This window comes from Corvus kubaryi, unplaced genomic scaffold (genome assembly GCF_017639235.1).
Source record: "Corvus kubaryi isolate FWS band 111438036 unplaced genomic scaffold, C.kubaryi_AGA036_p1.0 37232, whole genome shotgun sequence".
Classification (NCBI taxonomy): domain Eukaryota; kingdom Metazoa; phylum Chordata; class Aves; order Passeriformes; family Corvidae; genus Corvus; species Corvus kubaryi.
This window is the reverse complement of record NW_024581066.1, coordinates 2,529,282-2,550,813: the sequence shown is the minus strand read 5'-3', so window position 1 is coordinate 2,550,813 and position 21,532 is coordinate 2,529,282. Positions and strand designations below refer to the sequence as shown.

The window sequence follows — 21,532 nt, the reverse complement described above, 5'->3', positions numbered from 1 at the left end:
GGCAAGAGGTGGGAAGGAGCCCCCTCCAGTGCATCTCCCTCGAGCCTGCCCCAAGCAGCCCCCCGCTCTCAGGGGGGTGAGGACCCCTCCAACATCCAGCTCAGCTGGGACGTTCCAAAACGTGAGGAGCCGCCGAGCACCCCGCTCCTGCAGGTCAGCCGGGGTGTGACGCCGTGCTCGCAGGCTCGGGGGCAGCATGCCCGCCCCGCCGCTGGCCGCCCCGCTGCTGCGCGCCCTGCTCGCCCGCCTGCTGCCGCTGGCCCGCCGGCGCCTGCTGCCGCCGCTCCGCCGCCTGGGGCGCCGGCTGCGCTCCCGGGAGAGCCGCCAGGCCCTGCTCACCTGCCTGCTCTGCCTCCTCAACCTGCGCAAGAAGGCGGACGACTGAAACCGGCCGGCCACGGGCAGGGACGGGACGGAACGGACCCGGCAAGGCAGAGCAGGGCGCGGCGACTCCTCCTGCCTGCCCGGCCCGCCGCGGGAGGAGGGACCGGGCAGGGGAGGGGACGCGCCCCGGCGGGGGCGGAGGGCCCGCCCAGGCAGCCGAGGCCGGACGGCCGCCTGCGTCTCGCCGCTCCGGCCATGGTTGCTGGGCCGCCCCCCGCCCCGCTGCCTCCCGCCGCGGGGCCGCCCCGCCGCTGAGCGCCCCCGCCCGCCCCGGGGAAGGAGCCGGCGCTGCCCGGGCGATCTCCATCACCCGCTCTCCCGGGCGGCGGGGGCCCCGCACCGCCGCCTCAGCCCACGGTGCCCGGGCCGGGACCGCCACTGCCCGCAGCGGGCAGCGGGGAGGGCGAGGATGTCGGGCAGCACGGCGAGGAAGGTGCAGCCCTTCACCATCAGCACCAGGCTCTCGCTGCCCAAATGTGCCGCGGACTTTCCCGGAGACGCCTGCCCCGGCATCGCCCTCGCCTCCGCGCTGGACAGCCACCGCGGCCTCCGTCGCAGCATCAACGAGCGCATCTCCCTCTACCTGGCCCACGCCCGGGCCGGCCCCGCCGCCCCCGCGGAGCAGCCCCGCAGCCCCAGCCCCGGTGAGGACGGGGGCACCGACGAGGACCGGCTGAACCGCAACTCCCTAGCCCGTTCCATTAAGAAGATCACGTTGTCCAACTGGTACGGGGACGCTGGCACGGGAGAGACAGGGGGACCCGGGAACCCTGCCGGCGCCGGCGGCGAGAGGAACCACAACAACAACAACAGCAGGACAGGGAAAGCTCAATTCAAGGTAAGCGATCCCGGTACCCTGTGCCCTGCTCTCTCCCCGTCTTCCGTGCCGTTCCCCATTCCTCGCTGCCAAGGGATGGGTAGGTCCTGGGGAGGCTGCGCCCATCCCTGTTGCCTTGTCCCCGTGCCGTCCAGGCAACACTCGCTGCAGGGCTCCTGTGGTAGTTGTTCTTCCTCCCATGTGCCCCCCACGCACGTCTCTGTACCATCGGGCTGGAGGGCAGGAAGTCTTGGCGGGTGAGCGTAGATGAGCTTTCCCCGGGGCTAAGATGAGCCAGAAAAGCCCTGCCCCAGAGCCTGGCTATGGAGGGCTCAGCTTTCGGGGTGCCTGTGATGATGCTGTTGTGTGCGGGGAGCTGGGAACTCACCTCCTCGTTTACCAGAGGGGAAACGGAGGCTGGGAGAAGGGAAGTGACTCATGAAGGGCCACACAGCCAAGCAAAGCTGGGACAAGGCTAGGAGCAGGACCCAGGGCTCTCGGCATCCCCCCCCTTCCCCCCTCCCCCGCCAAGTCTGAGCGCTAGCAGGCGCAGAGGTACGAATTCAACAGTGCCGGAGCCCGGGAGACCCCCTGTGGGGGTGGGATGGGGCGGAAGGCATCTCGGAGACGTCGCAGTTTCTGGCAAGAGCAGGCAGGAACTCCTTGGGATTTAACCCTGACCTGCAACAGCTGGTTTCCCGGCAGGATAGTGCTAGGGAGAGCCGCACAGTCCACTGCCAAAACCCTCATCTTCATTGCCAATAAAGGCCAGGCACAGCCTCGCAAGAGGTGCCGCTTCCTCCGGCACGCAAGCAGCTCCTCCGCTGGGCGGCCGGAGTCTGCGCAGCCCAAAGGGCATCGGCATGAGGGCTCCCCTCTTTCATATAAGGAAGGGACACGTGCTGGGCACGGTGGTGTGCGACTCTCAGGAGGCTGCCAGGATCGGCCCCTCCTCCCTGTCCAGCATGAGCGTGTGGAGCTGAAAGAGGTGGGCAGGCTGCAAGATGGAGCTTTGGGAGGGAAAGAGGGAGCTGGGGGGCCAGGGAAAACACGTGGGATGGCATCTGGAGGAGAGAAGGGACACTGTGTCCCACACAGAGCACGGTACTAATTTCCCAAGCATTCCCCGCAGTCCTTGGATTTGCCCTTCGCTCCTGCCCCGCAGGAATGAGGGCTCCTCCGGGATGAGCACAGTGCTGCCTAGGAGGGTCTGACCCCGCTCTTCTTGTTCGTGGGAAGTCACTGGCGCCTATTCTATGGGAATGCGGCAAGCATATGTGCCGTGTTAATTTTGCTTCTAGCGGGGGAAAGAAGTGTTTGCAGAGGTGGCAGCTGAGGCTGCTGCACTCGTTTCACATGTGGCTTTGCTCATGTCATGAAGCCTGGGGTCCTGCGGGGGGGCGTTTAGCACAGCACCTCATGGATGCCGCAGCAGGCACAACTCCTTCTCCCAGACTTCGCTTGCTGAGAGAGTTTGTTGTTTTGCCGGGTCGAGGACCCAGCTCTAGCCAGAGGGACTGAGGAGGGGGGGCAGTCCCGGTGGAGCAGCTCTGCGGGAAGGATGAAGTCATCGTTGTGCTGGCAGCCCTGTTTTCCTGCGGCTGACGGATCGTGAGACAGGGACTTTAAATAAAGCTCCCGTGTCACCTGCAGGCTTGTCTCCCACGGCTGAGCCCTGGGGGCTGGCGTGAGACATTACTGCATAGAACTTTTTAGGGTCTTATGCCTCACAAGCACATCACATTTAGCTCCCTATCATTCCCTAAATATGCATCCAAACCTCTCAGCCCCGTGGTCAGGCAAGGGGTTGCCTTCCCCTTCTAAAACCATCCTGCTGAGTTCTCACTGTGCCTGCTGGGCTGTGATTCAGCCTTGTACCCTGCCTGTTCTTCCTGCTTGGGATGGGATGCTGTGGCATGTGGCAATGGTCTGACCTCTGCAGCCACCAGCCAGGCTTTGCAAGCCCCTGGAAAGGTCCAATGGTGCTGTTCTCCAAGGGGCTGTTGGGCTGTTTGTAGGGCTCTGAGCCTTTTTGGTGGCAGCAGCTCTAGTGCTGGGGGCTGCCATTCATGTCAGGACTCTTCTGCAGTCCTGCAGAGATGGTGGGAAGCCATGTTCTGTGGAGGGAGGGAGTTCTGACTTCTCTAGGTTCATTTCCCTTGGACAGTGTCCTCAGTTTGGAGTGGCCTGAGCAGAGGTAGGCTGGCTCTGGCTGATCCAGCACCCCATTTGCGGTGGTCTAGGAGGAGGAGTTGTCAGGGCAGCACACATTGTCCACCACCCTGTTTCTGTTGCCCTGTGCCTGCTTGGATGGCTGTTACAGAGACAGCAAGGTGGCCCCAGAAAGGGAGTGGAATGAGGTCCCTAAATCAGCCTGTTATATCCAACAGCCCAAGAAAAGATCCATCTGTAGAGGATGAGGCTTAATGCCCTTGGGCATGATCCAAACAATCCCACGCACCTCTCCTCCTGGGGCTGTGCTGCATCAAGGATAAGGTAATGTGGAGTTCATCCTGGACATCCTCTCTGTGCCTGGCTGCAGTTCCTGGACTTCCTTCCTCCTGCCTCTCCTGCTTCCACCCTCACCCCTGACCTTTGGAAGCCCTTCTCTGCAAGCCAGCTGCCCCCTTAACTTGTCTCCCAGCTAGGCTGAGATCAGGGATCAGCAGCTGAGAGGATTCAGGTTCATGATGTTGGAGTTAATGTCATCCTGTGCCCCCATGCCTCTGCCCTACTGTCCTGGAGGAGGGAAAGGAAACCTCACTCTGAGCATCCTTAGATGACCAGGGACCAGTGGTGATCACTAAACGGGTTTCTGCTGGCTTTGGAGTCAATTCAAGGAGAGAAAAGGGTATGGGGGGTACTGGGAGCTAAAATGGAGAAGGTACTGAGCAAAGCTGGTGTAGGAGCTCTTGCCACTTGCTGAGCATGTGGTGGGAGCTGTGGATGCTGTTCGGAGGAGCCTGGCCTCGGTGTATAAGGGGGGATGGGCAAGAACCCAGCCAAGCAGTGTCTGGGTGCTGCCACAGCCACCTCCGTCCCTCAGCAGGGGGAGGTGGGTGAATGCTCCTCTGTCTCTTTGGCTGCTGGGACAGTTGAGCACTACCAGGCTCACAGCTGTGCCTTCCTGCCTCTAGGTCTTCCTCAGGAAGGATGTGGATGCAGAGGACAAGCAGCAGGAGCCTGGGAGTGTTCAGGCCAGTGTGTTCTGCTCTCCGGTGGACAGATGTTCTCCCTTCTATGTGGTATGTCCCCCTGCCCTCAGCATTAGGGGGGCCTGATGTGCAGCTTGGAGCTGAGCAATGAGGCTGCTCGCAGCCTCAGGTGTGGATGGAGCCTTGCCTCTTTCAGAGAGTGTGGGAACAAGCTGGGCATGATGGGGCAAGGGATCAGGCCCCTGTGCAGCACCCAGAGGTTTTAGTGATTCCAAGGGAGCCAGATTATGGGCTCCTCCAGCCCTGGCTGAGTCAAGAGACTAAAGATCACAGAGTCACAGGAGGGCCTGAGAATCTGTGTTGCTATTAAAAAAAAAAAAAGAAAAGACAGAGGATTTCTGTAGTTCTTGTGGTTAAGTAGAACAGGCACTGGAAAGTGAGTCCCATGCTGTCAGCAGGGCAGCACATGCCAGAGTGCTTAGAGAGCCTGAAACAGTTGCCTGCACCCCACTGCTCCACAGGCTCCTGGAAAATTGTTCCCTGGTGGGCTCAGGGGCAGCTAGGACCCTGTGGGGCAGCTCACACCCAGTTCTCTCTAGGAGGAAGGGGTGTCCCAGGCTGGCCCCAGAGCAATTTCTGCCTGCTGAGAGGAGGCAGCAAGCCCTGCATCTTTGAGTTCCTCCTGAAAATGCTCAGTTTCCTGTTTGCCACCAGTTAGTATGCAGTTAGATCCCCATCCCTGGGCAGAAGGGTGGGAAGTAACTGCCCGGGTGATGGTGCTGTCCCCTGGGCTGCATGCAGCTGGGCCCAGGGCTGAGTTTGGAGAAAGGCCAGCACTTTCATTGGCTGGCCTTCGTTGTCACCCCTGGCAGAGCTGGAACCCTGACAGAGGGTTTTGTCAGTGTCTACTGCCCACAAGGCTGAGTCCCAAGGGAGATGCTGCACTCTCCACTTCCCTCCAACCACTCACTGGGGATGGGGGTCTTGGGTGCCACCAAAAGAGTGGTGGGGCTTACCAGGAACCTGCCCCATGGCCCCTCCATCCCATCCCATCCCCTGGCAGTGTCCCCCTGGGTGACACCAAATGGATGCTACAGACGTGAATGCTCCTCACAGGGATGCACATCCTCAGGCTGGAGGGGCAGCAAGCCCTCTATCCATCTCCAGTGTGGGTGCTGGGACTGGCCCAGGTGCTGGGTGCCCTCCCAACAGCCTGGAACGACCCAGGGAGTGACCCACTTGAGGGACAACCCAGCAACCCCCTGCTGGCATTGCAAAAGTCACCAGTGTGGCCTTGGTAGAGGGAAGTGGTACCTCAGTGTGCTGGAGGAGAGCCCCAAATACATCAGTGAAGGAGTGGAATCAAGAATAAGGCATGCTGACCTACTTAATTTGGGTTTCTGAAATGCTCCTGGGAGGTGATGGGGAGGGCTCCCTGGGGCACCACACTGACACCCCCACCCCACCTCTGCTCCCCCCAGCTGGCAGGATCCCCAGTGTCATCACCCCAGAAAGAGAGCCCTAAGGGCAAGGAGTCTGCTGCAGCACCAAGATGCAGCGGGCGAAGCGGCGTGGGAGCAGGCCCTCTCCTCGACCTGAGTCCTCTGATAGCCCAGTTCAACCGGGAGATGCTGCAGGTAAGGGCAGCTGGGGCACTCACCCGAGGGGCTGCACAGGAAGTGGGCTGGAGGGCCACCAGCAGCGGCCTTTCATGGGAGCTGTGGGGTGGGGTGCGCAGCAGGGAGGGTTGAACTCCCAGCCCAGCGAAGCCATGGTTGTGGCATGAGATCATGTTTGGCTGCCTCTCCCTGGCTGTCAGCCCCAGGGAGAGGGGGTCAGCCCACACCAGGGCCCTGCTTCCTCTCCATGTGCGCATGCTCCTCCCATCCCCCATCCTCCTCCTCCTCCTCTCAGACCCTGTCCCTCCCCAGCAGCATGGGAACCGAGATGGTGGGAGCGCTGCTTCCATGTCATGGTGGGAAGAATGCGTGGATGTTTGCACTGGGGAGCAGGGTGCAGCGAGGAGAGATGCTTTGTGCAGGGATGTGCTGTGCCGACTGTCCTGCTTGGGCAGGCCCAGCTTCTCCTGCTGGGCTGAGGCAGATGCTGGAAAGGAGTGAGGTGCTGCACACCTGCACACCCCCATTGCCACAGATGCTGTTCTGAGTGCCTGTGCTGGCCACCTGCTGATTCCCGGAGCAAATGGGTTGTCAGCTGAACAGGTGCGCTCCAGTCCCTGTCACAGCTCCGGGAAGGTTTGGGCTTGGGTCCCCAAAGCCTTGAGATGCTCTGGTGGAGGCCCCCAGCCATGTGGCTCTTTGTATGTTGCAGGCAGAGGGCTGGGTGCGAGGCAAGCTGCGGGACCTGAAGGATGGCTGTGACCTCCAGGACTGGGAGGAGGTGGCTCAGACCTTGCAGCGGGACATGAAGGATTTCGAGAACACGCTGATAAAGCTCAATCAGGTGAGGCCAGGTATGGCATGGAGTGGCATGGCTCCCGTTACCCACAGCACCTGTGTCCCTGGGTTCTCTGCAGCAGAGGGTCCCTGGGAACCCCTGGTGCTGAGTGGGTCCCTTGGCCCCACAGATGGGCGAGCAGCTGATGTGGAGGGCAAGCCCCAGTGCTGAGGCAGTGCGGAGGCAGCTGCTGGCCCTGCAGGACCAGTGGCAGCTCCTGAAGCAGACGGCTGCCAGCCAGAGCAAAGCCCTGGGGGGGCTGCAGAGTCTGCAGGACTTTAACAGGAAAGCCGAGCAGCTGGAGGCGTGGATCAAGCACAAGGTTTGGGGGGTGGGAAGCATGGTCTGGGGAAGGGGACAGCCTGCCTGTCCCCCCATCTTCTCACACCCTTGCCTGGCCCAGGAGGAGAAGCCCTCTCTGGCAGCCCTCCTGCAGGAAAGCCCAGACAAGATCCAGCTCACCCGCCGCATCCTTGACTTGAAGCAGGTGAGAGGCTGCTGGGGGGCTGCTGGTGTGTCAGGGACACCAACCACCTTGAGGCTGGGGCATGGCATAGGTCCCTGAGGAGGGATGCTGATGTCTTTCCTCTCTGCTTGGGCCAGGAGGAGCAGCAGTTCCAGAATCTGCATAAGGAGCTGAACAGCCTGGCCCAGAAGCTGGAGAAACAAGGCAGAAGTGAGAGCAGAAACATCTCAGCCCGGCGCAAGCACCTCAATAAAACGTGAGTGGAGGACACATGGGCTGAATAGGGCTGAGCTGAGCACCAGGAGCTGACTGACTGGGAAGCAGGACCCCCCAGACTTCCTGGCCTAGCTCTGCACAGCTCCCCAGACAGGCACAGACTGCCATTCACCTTTCCCCTTCCACCTGCTCAGGTGGCTGCGGCTGCAGGGGACCCTGAAGGAGCACCACGAGGCTCTGCAGCTGGCCTTGGAGGTGGCCTCCTTCCTCCAGCAGGCAGATATCCTGCTCGAGGCCATCCATGCAAAGGTATTTGCACTGGAGCCAGGTTCACCGTGGTATGCGGGGCTGTTGCATGGCCTGAATGAAACTTGGTGGGCAGCACCTTGCTCTTGTCCCCTGCATGGGGACAAGGTCTCCTGTGGTCCTGGAACTCTCAGCCTGGGGTTTGGGGAGAGAACCAGGGCGTGGAGAAAGAGAGCCAGGTTGGCAAGTGCAGCTTTGCACTGTTTCATTCTGTTGGAGCTGGGAGCAGGGCCTTATCCTCTTCCCACTGCTGACCATGGCCTCTTCTTACAGCAGAGCAGCATCTGCAGTGCAGGGAAGCCTGGGGAGGGCAAGCCATGCCAGGATCGGGATGTCAGGGACATAGCCAGCCAGGTGATGGTGAGTGCAAGGCTCTTCCTTGTCCTCTGAGCCCTGGGGAGCATCCTGACAGAGGGGGAATGTGTGCCTTCCCAGGTCAGCTCTGCTGCCTGCAGGGCTGTGGGCTCTGTGGGCACCCCACAGCTGCGTGGGTGGCTGAGGCTGTGTGATGGACAGGGGAGTCTCCCCGGGGGCAGCAGAGGACTGGGATCAGCACTCGCTGCCTCTTCTGCCCCCACAGGGCTGGTGATGCGTTGTCATCACACAGTCGCCCCATGGCCATGGTGGTTTGTCCCTCATCAACCCTGTTTCCATCATGTCCCAGCTGCTCTCTCTTCTCCAGATGCTGGATGTGACTGTGTCCCAGCTCCTAAACCTGCAGCCCAGCCTGGCAGCCCGAGTCACCTCAAGGCACCGAGACGTAAAGGAGAGCTGGGCGCAGCTCCAGCAGGCACTGAGGTAGGGCATAGCTGGGCAGGAGCACCAGGGTCCCAGCCCTGACTTCCCAGCACTGGAGCCAGAAGCTTGGGAAAGACCTGGCTTAGCCCCTAGCAGGCTGTCTCTGGGGCACCAGCTCCACTCAAGGTCTCTCTTCATCCTCTGGTCCCTGGGCCTCCCTTGCCTTCCTTTCCCAGGGCAGAGAAGGCTCCAGCACGGGCAAGCGGTTCCCCAGGGGGCAAAGCTGCAGCTCCAAATGTTGAGCCTCGAGGAGATGATAGCAGTCATGGGGCTGTGGGGAAGGAAGCAGCCCCCAAATGGACAAGAGGACTCGGGAGCGTGGTAAGCACTGTCTTCCTCCAGGTGTCTTCAGCTCCTCTGCTTTGAGAAGACAAGGGAAAGGAGTTCAGGTGTTGGGCAAAGTCCAAGCCGAACACTCCTGGATCTGGTCCCGCCAGTTATGGGACGTGATAAGTGCCAGGCCCAGGACAAAGCAGTGTATGCTTTGTGCTGGCCGAGGAGGAATGGGAACCTTTGTGCCGCAGGTACCAAAAGATGTGCTGGAGAAGATGGCAGAGCACAAGAAAGGAGAGGAGAGCAGCCCTGGCTCCCCAGCAGTGGGACAGCCCCCTCATGGAGGGGACAACAAAAGGTACTGGCTTGTGGAGGTGGCTGTGGGAGCGGGACAGTCAGAGGGGACAGGGATGGGGCTCCCCTGTGCAAGGGGGGAACCTTGCAGTCCTGACTGTCCCTCTCCTCTCTCTGCTGGAGGAGGAGAGAGGCAGAGGCTGAGTGGGGGATGCGGCAGCTGGAGGCCCAAGTGCAGGACGTCTGCCAGGTAGTGAATGCGGTAACGTCTCCCCAAGAGTCCCCTTTGCTCCCTGCCCATCCAAGAGGAGACAGTGTTGGGGAAGGACTCACTTCCCTGACCCCCTCCTGTTGCTTGTGGGCATGCATGCTTGTGCACACACCCCTGGTCTGGGCACTAACCCGGCATGTCTCCTGCTCCTCGGCAGACTCTGTCCCCACACAAGGAGAGTGTGGGTATGGGAGTCCCCCCATGTCCAGTGGCGAGCCTGGAGGCAGCACGGATGCAGAAAGAGCCCCTGGCCCCCAGCTCCAGTGCCAGGGCTGTGCTCCTGGTGAGCCTGCTTGGATGTGAGGTGGGGGATAGGACTCCAGGTGGGGCCCATCCTAACTGCCCTCCCTGCCTCCCAGGAGGGGCCAGCACAAGGGAGGCCTCCCGGGAGCCCTCAGGTGGAGGCCGTGCTGCGGGAACTGGGGCAGTTGTGGGAGGACCTGCAGAGGAAGCACCAGGAGAACGGTGTAGTGCTGCAAGAGATCGATAAGGTATGTGGAGGCAGGGCTGGGGTGGGCACAGGGCGTGCTCCAATGGCAGCAGCTTGCTGGGGATCACCAAGCGAAGCTGCCACCTGTGGGGCCTGGAGCTGCAACACTGGCACCGACATCTCTGGCTGGCCTTGCAGCTTGCACCCTTCTCCAACTGTGCTGCCAGTGCTGCCGGTGCCCAGGTACCCACAGTGCGATGGCAGCACGGCTTCTGCCTCCTCTGGGTGGCTCAGAGCCAGGCTGATGGGTTCTCTGCTCTCCCTGAAGGCACTGAGGCTGGTGGGGGAGCTGGACCAGGCTGAGCGGTGGCTGCAAGCTGTGGCTGGGTTGCTCGTGGAACCAGCCACCATGAGAAGCCCAGTGGAGCTGCGCCAGGACCTGGAAGAGATGGGCCAGCTGGAGAAGCAGCTCCTGCTATGCGGCCTCAAGCTGCAGGCACTGCGGGAGGAAGCAGCAGGCGAGTCGCCCACTGAGCACGAGGGAGCAAGGAAGATGCAGAGGAAAGTGGAGATGGTGGAGGACAAGTGAGTCCTGGGGGAAGGTGCCTCTTCTCTGGTCCCCAGGCTGGGTGGGGAGGAGGATGCTGTCCCTGAGGAGGTGCAGAGGCTGCCAGTACCTCTGATGGGCACCTCTCCCCACAGGTTGGCACACGTGCAGGCAGCCCTGCGGCGCCGGGCAGCAGATCTGCGGGACTCCTTGGTGCTGTCTGAGTTCCTGCAGGACCTGCAAGAAGAGGAAGCACGGAGCCAGCAGGGATCTGCAGCGGTGAGCAGCGCGGCCGGGCATCCCTTGGGATCACACAGCACCTGGGACTGGACCGAGGCTTGATCTGCAGTTGGCAAGGGGACCCTATTGGGTGCTCGCCTCCAGCCCAGCTGCCTGGGGTGTCACTCCCCATCTCTCTTACATCTGGTGTTTCTGCTGGCTTCAGCCAGGGAGCGGGCGTTGCGGCTCGCAGGGGTCTTTTCCCCTGCACTCAGCCCAGGCTGAGCAGCCTCCAAGCAGTGAGGACATGAGCCACCCCTTGGGAGAGCTGCAGGAGGCCGTGGAAATGCTGAATGATGCAGCGAAGGAGCGAGAGCGGGTCATGGAGGTGGCAGCGGAGACAGAGAGCCTGGAGCGTCTGGTAGGGGATGGAGGCAGGGGGCCTGGGGATGCAGCTGGGTGGTTCACCTACAGCTGGACATGCCAGCTAGTTGGGACAGGACATGCACCTCGGCCATTCCCAGTGGGACACAGGGGCATTGGGATTCATGGAGACCAGTCTGTGAGAGGCTGGTGTCCTTGTCTCTCCTGTGGCTGGCACCTGCCCATTGCAGGTGCATGGCAGGGTGTCCCCAGGCTGGGGTGGGCTGGGGCTGTGTGGCAGGTGGTAGCACAGGGGGTTCCACCCTGGGGCTAATCTTCCTCTATGTCCCCTCCTGCCCATCCAGGTAGCAGAGGTATTCCCACAGCTGGAGGCCCTTCAGTGCAGAGCCAAGGCGCTGTCTCAAGACATTGCCCTAGCAGAGAATGGCTTCACCACAGTGAAGAGTGAGAAGGACCTCCAAGGGCTGCAGGGCTTGCTGAGCTGCCAGCAGGAAATGGAGGTGAGTCAGGGGAGCACGGGCAGGGAGGTGTCCCGGCTGGCTGGGGCTGTCCCAGTGAGGCACTGGCCCCCCTCTGGGGGCCCAGGTGTTGTAAGCCTTGGCACACTGTGGCAGGCTGGGATGGAATTTTCCAGCAGAGCTGAGACTTGCCTGCTCTGCTCCCCTCTGATAGCATGGGCCAGGCAAGGGAACAGAGCTTGCATCAGCTCCACTGTGCCACCACCCGGCTGCCAGCACCTCACTCATCTTCCCACTGGTGGGAAAGCGACTCATGCACACAGGGCAGGGAAGCCAGGCAGTTCTGTGCTCTTCCCGTGCTCCCCATCAAGGCTAGCTCTGCCCGCTCTCTGCAGCCTGTGTCCCAGCATCCTCCCCTCTGTCCCTTCGTGCCAGAATGCAGGGGAGCACAGCCTGGGTTCAGAGGGGTTGGATGCATCTCGAACCTTTCCTGCCTTCTGATCTTTAGCATGCAGTGTCGCAGACCCTGCAAGGGCAGCTGCAGGAGCTGGAGAGGGCGGCTGCCCGCTTGCAAGAGCTGTGCCCCGCTCAGCAGTGCCCCGTCAGCCAGGAGCTGCAGGAGACTCTGTGGGCCTGGGCAGGGCTGCGAGAGCTGCTGCAGGAGACCCGGCTCCGTGTGCAGCAGGCCAGCCGGCTGCGGCACTTCTTCAAGGATTATTTAGCCATGATGTAAGTGGCAGTGAGCTGTTGGGGTTGCTTGTGTGGTGGTTGAGGGGGAGCTGGTGAGAGCATGGCATTGGCAAGTATGTGGGCAGTGCTGGAGCTGCAGCCAGGCGTGACCATGGGGAGCCTGGAATGCAGGGTTGCACCACAGCTCTCTGTTGTGAGGCAGCCCCACAGCATCTTGTCCTGACCCAACAGCCTTGCTACAACCCCACTGAGCTGCTTCCAGCTATCCCTGAGCATGGGAATGGCTTCCCTGGGGCCTGCAGGGCTGAAGAACGGTTAGGTCGTTCCTCAACCTGTCTTTCACGTGCTCACAGCTCCTGGACGGAGGACACGCGGGCTCAGATTTTCTCTGAAAGCCCAAGCAGCTCCAGTGTCCCGGAGACTCCGTGTGAGGAACTGGAGAGGAGAATTGAAGAGAAGCTCAAGGAGTTTGAGGCACTAGCAGCAGCAGGGCAGCAGCTGGTGTCTGAGGAGCACTACCTGAGTGCAACAGTAAGGACAGGGGAAATAGGGTCGGGGGGAAATTCTCAGCACTCCCTGAAGTCCTCTGGGGACAGACCATGAAAGAAAGAGCAAAGGGTACCCAGTAAGTGGGATAGGGGCACCTATGCCTCCCTGGGGCTGCTCAGGGCAGGAAGAAGTTTCACCCAGCAGTGGATCCTGAGATCTGAGCTGCTGTGATCCCACTCCCGAAAACCTCCTAACTTCTCTGTAGTGAGATATCCTGGTAGGGCCAGTGTCCCTGGGCCAGGGGTCCTTGCAGGCTGCCCAGCATCTCTCCTCCCCTCAGATAAAGGAGCGCTTGGAAGAGCTGCAGAGCATGCTGGGCTGGGTGCTGGTGCGCTGGCGAGCACAGAAGTATCAGCAGGATCTGGGGAGCAGACAGGAGGACAGGAGGGACCCGGAGAGCCCCTTGAGCATGTCCCCCACTGGTCAGGTGAGTACCCAGCCCTGTTGAGACTGTTGGGGAGAATGACCAGCCTTGAGGCTGAGGGTAGCAGATGCACTGGGTGGAGTGGGTGGTGCAGAAGTAGGGGAGGGATGTGTGCCAATACCTCTGGGAGTCTCTGGGGTTCAGGCAGGGCAAAGGGAAGGCTGTCCTGAGAAAATACCTGGCTCCAGCAGCCCTTCCTTCATGTTCCCTCTCTTGCCTTGCTCCCCAGGAGCAGCATGCTTCATGTGCTCCACCCCATCTGGAAAGCATCCACAGTCCAGCGAAGTTCATGCCTTGCTCTCTCCTCGAGCCTGTGCAAAGATTAGAGCCAAAGCTTCCAGGGAAAACAGCCATCTCCCCACCAGCATCAGGCCTCTCAGATGCCCCACCAGGAGTGGAGCAGAGCTGGGGGGAGCCCAGCAGCAAAACACCCCACAGTGCAGAACCCCCCAAGGAGGCTGCCACCTGGGATCCTGCCGAGACCTCCACGCTGCTGCTGTCACCGCGGGGCCCCTGCGGTCTTGGGGGGACGGTCAACCTCATCCTCAGCATTGGCAAGAAGGGCGAGAAGAAGAAGGCACAGCCGCTGGCCAGCAGCGAGCGGCCGGGGGAGGAGGCACTGCCGACGGTACGTGGGGGATGGTAGGCGGCTCTGGCAGAGCCACGGGCAAGCAGCCACACAGCCAGGGCCGCTCTCTGGAGCTGTGCCCCATGCAGACTGGGGGGCTGTGGGGTAACTCTCAAGCTGAGACCCCTCTAGGCTGTTTCTGAGTGAGCTGCTGGGACTGTGTCAGTCTGAGAGGGGCCTTTGGCCATGCTGATGCTGAGTGATGCCTTAGGGCTGAGGCCGGCTTGCGCCACCCACTTTGCCTGCGCTCTCCTGCTGCAGCTCCTTGCCCACTCTGTCCTCAACTCTCTGTGTGTCTCTCTCTCTGCCCTTGCTCAGCTCCCTGCCACTAAACACTCAGGCTGTAAAACCTTTTGGAAGCGTTGCCAGGGGCTTTTAGGAAACACTTGGGGTAGTTTAAAGCGAAAAAGAAAGCCACCTCGCCAGCTGGTGGAAGAGGTAATGTTCCGGGGAAGGCTGCATGCTGGGCAGTGTGGCTGCATGGTGTGAACCTGCCTGCCACCAACTCTCCTGTCCATGCCACTGTGCTCTGTTGGCACTGGTCCAATGGGAGAGAGAAAACCCTTCTGGTGCTGTGGGGTCCAGAGTGTGGGTGCTGGGACAGGTGAGGAGGGGTCCTCAGGTAGGGCTTGCTGCAGTTTGGCCCTCCGTTTAAGTAGTTTCGGTAGCCATGGGAGGTATGGCTAGCTGGTGGCCAGTGGGAGAGCCTCCCTGCTCCATTGCTGGGGGACAGCAGCAGTTCGTTGTGTAGCCAGCTGAAGGGGCAAGGGTGGCAGGGGCTGTGTGAGGTGCATGTTTTGCGGGGGCGTGGGTCTCACTCCAGGTTGCTTGGCTTGTAACCCTGGGGCTGGGAGTCTGGTGATTTGTTGGGGCTTGCATCCCTTTGTTGCTCCAGAGCCTGTGCAAAAAGGTCTGTGTGTGAGGAGCCCCAGGGGCAGCCGGGCTCAGAAGCCCAAGGGAGAGGGCAGGAGGACAGAGACGCCGGAGGGCACTGAAGCAGGGTGAGGGGCTGCTGGGCTGCCAGGAGGGTTTTGGTAAAGGGCACCATCCAGCCAAATGGATACAGGGGGACACTGCTTCAGCTCCTGCAGACTCTTGCAGCTGGAGAGGGTCTGTGAGGAAGGGACAGGGAAGAGTCTGCACTCAACCCCTGCCCTTGCATTCATTGCTTCACTGCCTGGAGCATGCAGGGCTGGCAGGGGATGGACAGCAGTGACTGCTGTCTCAGTAGCCACCCAAAAGTGACGGCTTGGAGGTCAGCAGTGCCAGGGAAAAGCTGTATGGCAGAGTCACCCTCAGCTGTACCACACCTGGGGGACTCCATCATGGGCAGATTCCCTTGTCTGCCTCCACCCTGCCTGCACCACAGTGGGAGCAGCCCTCAGGGGACTGAGGTGAAGCCATGTTGCTCCCAGCACTGCACATGCTGCTGGTGAGCATTTTTGTCTGCCTGCCCCTGCTGCTCCCTGCTTTCCCAGATGCAACATGGAAAGGGGGCAGTTGGCACAGGGTGGTGGAAGCTCCAGCGATGGGAATCACCCCTCTCTCCTTCTCTGTTTCCTCAGGTGCAGGTGGAGGCCAGGAAAACCTGTACCGCAAAGCGGCCACCCGCTGTTGTCCACCACCCTCCAGCAGCCAGCGGTGGGATGCCGGCTGTCTCCCACACCCTGCCTAAGGCCAGGGCTGGCTGTCTCTTCAACAGCCTGCAGCGGCGGGAGCAGGCCAGGGCAGAGCAGGCCCGGCTGCTGACTCTCCAGGGCATCATGGGTGACAGCTCCCTGCGGCCCACACCTGAGGAATGCTATGGCCCCAGCAACACATGGCCTCAGAAGTATGGTCGCAGGAAGGAGGGGCCAGGGACAGCTGCTGCTGGACCCCAGCTTGGGGAGCTGCTCCTCTATGTCAGGAATCCGCTGGTGCAGGACATCGATGCTGAGTGTGGGGCAGCCCCCCAGAACCCCTGCCTGCCTAACCCAAAAATCACATGCCCCCGTCTTTCCCTGGGCTCTGTGCTCAGCCTGGAGCTGCCACGGGATGCAGTGGTCCTGGGGTGCCACCGAGGGGCTGTGGCACAGCAGCAGGAGGCAGAGGAGCAGGAGCAGAGGCAGGATCAAGGGGTGAGGCTGTGGAAGCCCACAGGCACACATGGAGTTGAATGGCAGCAAAATGGGCACAGTCCCCAGGGGCCCAGCAAGAGGCTGGGGACGTCCCCCAAGAGTGAGAAAGGAACGTGGTTTGAGGAGGTGAGCTTCAACCCCAGCTACAGCCAGCAAAGGGCACACTGTGCTGGGAAGGAGCATTGGAACCCGCAGCGCCCCAGCAGCACCAGTAAAGACCTCCTGGACTCGAGACCAAGCCGGCCGTCCCGTGTCGGTATGGGGGATGAGCTGTCCACCCGCTTTGGCCACAGTGACAGCCCCGGTGCCACTGGCAGGGCCAGGCATCACAAAGCCGCTTGGCTAGAGCTTGGATCATCCCCTGCCAGCATCCCAGGCAGGGCTGGAGCCATCCCTGGCCCTGCCTGTGCACAGCAGCCAGCCAGCAGCAGCCAGCCCAGAGGGTCCCCAGCTTCCCCTGCTGCCCTGACCCAGCTCTCTGTCTTTGAGTGGGCACTGGGGTCTCCAGAGCCCCAGAGCCCTGCACTGGGCACTAAGGAAGTCTGCCACCCTGCCCACAGGCAGTTTGAGGAAGAGGAGGAGGAGCTGCAGGCCATCTGGGATGGGGCCCACGAGCGACAGGCACAGAGCCCACCAGGAGGCAGCTGTGCCAGCCACCGGACGAGCAGCAGGGCAGGCAGCTTGCCCAGCCCCAGCACCACTGCTGGTGGGCCCCTCATCCTCTCATCAGCCAACAACGTGCTAGTGGCCAAATTCACCCTTCCCACCACTGCCCAGCTGCTCCACAGCCCGTCGGGAGAGAAGAGCCCCAGAGTGGAGCGCAGTGGCAGTGGCAGCCCCAGCAGGCTCAGGGTTTCCCCCCACATGGAGGAGCTGGTGTCTGCAGCCCCCTTGGATGCCTCCAGCGCCTGGAATCAGCGGAGTCACGGGCAAGAGGGGAGAGAGAGCAGCAAGGTGAGATCCACAGGCCAGGGACTCTCCCTCAGGGTCAGGTAGGGGGCTGGGGAACACCCGAGGCAGCAGCTGGGTTATTCACTCCAGCAAACATAACCTGTATTTGGGGACTCCCCAACTCCTGTGGCCCCTTTTCTTCAGCTGGTGGGGAAGGGCTAGGTGGGGTATTTGGGGTCCCTGCAGCACACACATTCCCTGCCAACCCATAGCCTTAGCAAGGCAGCACTTCACCTCTGAAGCTGACACACATCCCAGCCCCTGCCCAGGTGAGGAAGTTGTTCCTGATTGTCATCCCACTCCCACTTTGGCATCACACACCAGGGATGGGTCAGATAGACCCCATGTGCATGATGGAGGCTGAGCTGGCACTGCCAGCCCCAGAGAAGTTCTTGCTCACCCTCTGTGCCCTTGCAGGTCCTTCCTGGTAAAATGGAGTTTCAGATGATGGAGGGCACGCTGGAAAGGAAACACGTATTGCAGGCAGGAGGGAGAAAGGTACAGACATGGCTGTGGGGCTCCTTTGGGACAGGGGTGCTGGGACATGGCGGAGGATGGAGGGAAGCCAGGGATGTTCCTGGAACTACCACGGCAGTGCTGCTGGCCATTCTGGAAGGGCAGAGCCTCAGAGGGGCTGAGTTGCATTTTGAGTGGCATGAGACCATCTGTCTTCTTACAAACCTGTTGGCATCACAGCTGTCCCCTGCTTGTATCCCACAGGCCAGCTGCCGGGCCTGGGGCCTCTTCCACGCCGTGCTGATGAGGCAGACACTATGCTTCTACCAGGACCGTAGGGACAGCCTCAAGGTGTGGTGGGGGAGACTGGGGGACATGGGAGGGGGCTGGCAGCAGGGTGATGGCTCTGGGCCCCATGGCCAGGAAGGCAGAGCTGTCCAACCCCACTGTTGCTCTTGCTTTCCCTTATGCTGCAGAGCTCCGTGGTGGCCCTTCCCCTGCACCTCTCCGGGGCGGTCTGCACCCCAGATGCCGAGTACACCAAGAAGACCAACTGCTTCAGGCTTCAGTGAGTTCCCAGTCCAGGGCAGTAGCCACAGCCCTCCCCAGTGTGGGCAGACATGTACCAACACCCCCAGGCAGGACCAGCTCAGTCCAGTGCTTAGATGAGGATTTCCTTCCTTCTTTCTCATCTGCTTCTCTTCTTTTCTGGTCTGGTGGGGGCTGTGGCATCTGCACTCCACATCACTGCTGACCTGTTTTCTCCTCCTCTCCCTGCAGGCTGCAGGATGGTTCTGAATACCTCCTGAGGGCCCCCACCCAGCCCCTCATGAATGAATGGGTCTCAAAGCTGCAGCAAAACTCAGGTGAGCAGCCCTTGCTGGCAGAGCAGGGACCCAGCTCTATGTGGTTACCATGTTTGTTCAGCCCCTGCTGAGTCCTTTGATACAGAGGGGTGTCAGAAGAGAAGCAGCACAACATTGCCCTCTGATTTATGCATCCTCCTAGCCTGCCTTGGGAACAGTAGTTCTCTGCCAGGCAGGATTTGGAGGCTTTGTTTTCACACCACATACACAGCTATAAATCAGGAATAGCACAACTGACGTCAGTGGTGCCTCAGCAGCAAAAAGCCCGTGTCAGGAAAATTATAATTGTGCCTTGGTCTTCCTCCATATCCTCTGGGCCTGGAAATGCCTTGCTTGCCCTTGAGGCAAGGACACCTGTGATACTGAGGTCTTCCTGCTGCTGTATCCATACCTGAGGAGTTCAAGCTCTGTTCTGAGATCCTAGGCTGGTTGTCAGGACCAAGAGCAGGCACTAGAGCAGGAGGTTGGAGGATGCAGCCATGCAGCATGGGCACTGGGATCAGGGACTGGCTCTATGCAACAGTCCTGTATGGGACATCCAGCAGGATGTTTTCTGTGCCCCCAGGTTTCCCTGAAGTGGATTACTTCCAGGCGGCAGCACAGCATGTCGAGGGCACTGCTGGTACTGGCAGGTGAGTAGCCAGGAGCTGGCCAGCTGGGTCTTGTTATGACTCTCTCCCACATTTGCCAGTGTGTGCTGCTCCAGCAGGACATTGGTGGCCAGTCTGGTTAGTGAAATCTCTGCTACTTTCAGTTTCAGCAAGGTCTCCAGCCCTGGGAGCTCCCACCTCCAGGGACATCACCAGGTGACGACCACCAAGAGCCAGGAGGTTGTGGTGTTACCCTGCACAAGCACACTACTGCAGCGGCCTCTGGGCAGCCAGGATGGCCAAGTCGATGGGACTGTGGAAGCAGCAGGTGACTTTTCTGTCTGGTTGGGTTGCCACTGTCCCCCAGCTTCTGTTCCCAGCCCAAAGAGGTACATGGCAGACAGCTGGGGGAGGCTGAAGGCTGTCAGTCAGCCTTGAACTTGGTGGTATCTGGGCTAGGAGTCTCAGGGCTTGGGGAAAGGAACATTTACTTCACTTCCTGGGTTACTGAGATAGTCATACATTTCCCTCTTCTCTTTGGGGCTGACACAGGGATGTCCTGTGGTGGCCTTGCCTTGTGACATGTGTCCATTCTGCTTCAGAGAATGCTCAGGGGACTGGGCACAAGGAGCAGCAGTGGTCACCCAGGGGGTCCCCCGGGCTGTGGGACAACATCTGCCCAGAAGACGACTATGGGCTTGTGGCCAACAAGAGGAGGTCCTACTCCTTCACCTCAGGTACAGTGCTGATTTTGCTGTCATCGCCAGGAGGTGGCACCACTGCCTCTGTCCTCACAGACAGCCGAGGACAGATGCGATGCTGCTCCAGCACGCACCTGGTCCTACATACCTGTGCCCTTGGCTGCAGCCCCCATTTGGGGAGGGCCCTAGAGGGTTGCCAGTGCCTGCTGGCACCCTGCCCCTACCACTGACTGCTCCTTCTTGCAGCCACCTACCAGAAGATCACCCCGCTGGCCGTGCCCAAGGAGCCGGTGGAAGCTGGGAGCAGCTACTCTGTCACACTGTACATAGGGGAGCAAGTGACAGCCATGCCCCGGGCACGCTGCCACTCCTTCATGGCCCGAACAGGGAGCCCCCGGGACACACTTGGGGAGAAGACCACCAGCCCACCTCGCACCAAGAACAAATCTGTCTTCAAGAAGTTCTTTGGGAAGAAAGAGTGAGCCCCAGACAAAGGGGGAAAATGCCCTAACCTGCCTCTTATCCTCCTCTCGGGCCATTCTGGCATGGTCTCTACTCCCAGCACCAGTTCACAGCTCACTGCCTCCCCAGGGGCAAAAGGCTGTGCCAAATGGCTTTAGCCGGCCCTGGGGCTGCCCTGTGCCCCAGCCACTGCAGCCCCCAGCCTCAGCCTGGTGCTGAGCACCCCTCCTGCCCAGTGCTCTCCCTGGGTGCTGCTGGTTCCCCAGGCATCCTGATGACACACAGCACAAGCAGAGGGGGGTGGATGATGGTTTTTATTAAAAAATAAATAGATGTTTAGTCTGGGAGCCTTTTTGTCCAGCAGCACCCGTTGGCACAGGAGGAAAGGAGCTCTCTGCAAGGTGGTCCTTGCTAAGGAGTCAGGGAGCTTCAGATGAGGAGGGGCCTGCAGTGAGGTTCAGTCCTGCTTGGGGGGAAGCCTGAGCCGTTCGGTGCCTCTCACGAGGATGCTTTGTCCTGTGCTTCCTCTCTGCCTGCACTCAGCCCAGCTAATCCCACAGGCTATCAGGGCCCCTTTTCCCTGCCCTGGGAGCTCAGCAGGACTGTCACTACCTACAGAGTAAATACTCCTGCCTGCACAATGTTGCCAGGCCTGCCCAGCCGTGCTCTCTCACAGGATGGCTGCCAGCCTAGGTCACAGCAGGTGAACACTGCATGACATGGACGGGGCCAGGGCTGTGTGGCTAGACCCCCATTGCTGCAGCCCAGATATTTTTGCAGTAACTTCACCAGACCATGCCAGTTTCAACTGCCCCAGTTGCTGCCTGTACTGGGAAGGGGAGAAAGCAGCTGGTCCAACCTGCCCTGAGCCTGTACCAACCCAAGAGGGAGAAGGGGAAGTTTCTAGGGTCGTGGGTAGCAGATCCTCTCCCTGTTGGGCTGTGAGGCTCAGCTGTGCGCACCACTTGCCTCCTCAAACACAGCGTGGGGCTTAAAATAGAAGCACTGGCTGCAGCCCAGCTCTGCAGTAAGGGCTGGGAGAGCAGAAATGCTCCCGCCACCCCATCTCCCTCCTGCAGTGTTCCTGGGGCTGGGGACGGGCAGTGAGGTGGAGCTGGGCACACGAGGGTCACCAGCAGAGGGACTTTCTCCACGTTCCCAGCAAGAGGTGGAGGAAATGCCGATGCGAGGTGCTGCTGTGTGGGCGGGGGTGTGCTTTCTGAGCTTCCCCTGTGTTTTACCACTGTCCACTTGGCTCCATAACTCTTGGCTCTGACACCTGTTTTTCTCCAGCACCAAAGCTCAGCTGCCTCCACTTCCTTAATGGGAAGAGACGAGCAGGATGGTAGGGCTGGGAGGGGAGATGCCCTGGGCAGGGGCCAGGCCTATCCAGGCCAGCGAGGAAGCCAAGGCACAGCATTCCAGCCCCGGCAGCACATACCAAGAGAGCAGCTGGTGGGCTGGTGCCAGTTCATTCCTGAGCATCTGCGGGGCCCGGCAGAGGGGCAGTGGGTGCAGGGTGCTTTACTAAGGGCCCCCCTGCTGGCCCCAGAGGTCGATGCTGACCCATGGTGGGGTGGGAGCTCAACAAGAGTCCCAGCATGGCCCAAGTCCTGCATAGCA

At 60.8% G+C, this 21,532-nt stretch overlaps 1 protein-coding gene across 7 annotated transcripts; it reads left to right on the top strand.

Annotated features, from left to right (window-relative positions):
- The first annotated feature begins 644 nt into the window (after nt 1-644).
- LOC121662121 lies at nt 645-20,248 on the top strand. Of its 7 annotated transcripts, none has more exons than XM_042022958.1 (32): nt 645-1,222; nt 4,339-4,446; nt 5,838-5,993; nt 6,688-6,819; nt 6,944-7,135; nt 7,217-7,300; nt 7,417-7,535; nt 7,690-7,804; nt 8,078-8,161; nt 8,484-8,599; nt 8,776-8,920; nt 9,124-9,230; nt 9,347-9,416; nt 9,595-9,720; nt 9,797-9,928; nt 10,196-10,452; nt 10,570-10,693; nt 10,860-11,054; nt 11,362-11,517; nt 11,984-12,204; nt 12,519-12,696; nt 12,995-13,141; nt 13,368-13,766; nt 15,332-16,837; nt 17,252-17,332; nt 17,555-17,641; nt 17,767-17,858; nt 18,071-18,156; nt 18,722-18,788; nt 18,911-19,074; nt 19,349-19,483; nt 19,694-20,248. In XM_042022958.1, exons 1-32 carry the CDS (start codon nt 794-796, stop codon nt 19,927-19,929), a joined length of 6,246 nt encoding a protein of 2,081 aa, XP_041878892.1. In that variant the 5' UTR covers nt 645-793; the 3' UTR covers nt 19,930-20,248. The 7 variants fall into 7 exon arrangements, with proteins under 7 accessions (XP_041878892.1, XP_041878894.1, XP_041878891.1 ...); XM_042022960.1 differs by having other exon boundaries at nt 8,075-8,161; nt 9,353-9,416; XM_042022957.1 differs by having other exon boundaries at nt 8,075-8,161; nt 9,350-9,416.
- The last annotated feature ends 1,284 nt before the right edge of the window (nt 20,249-21,532 follow it).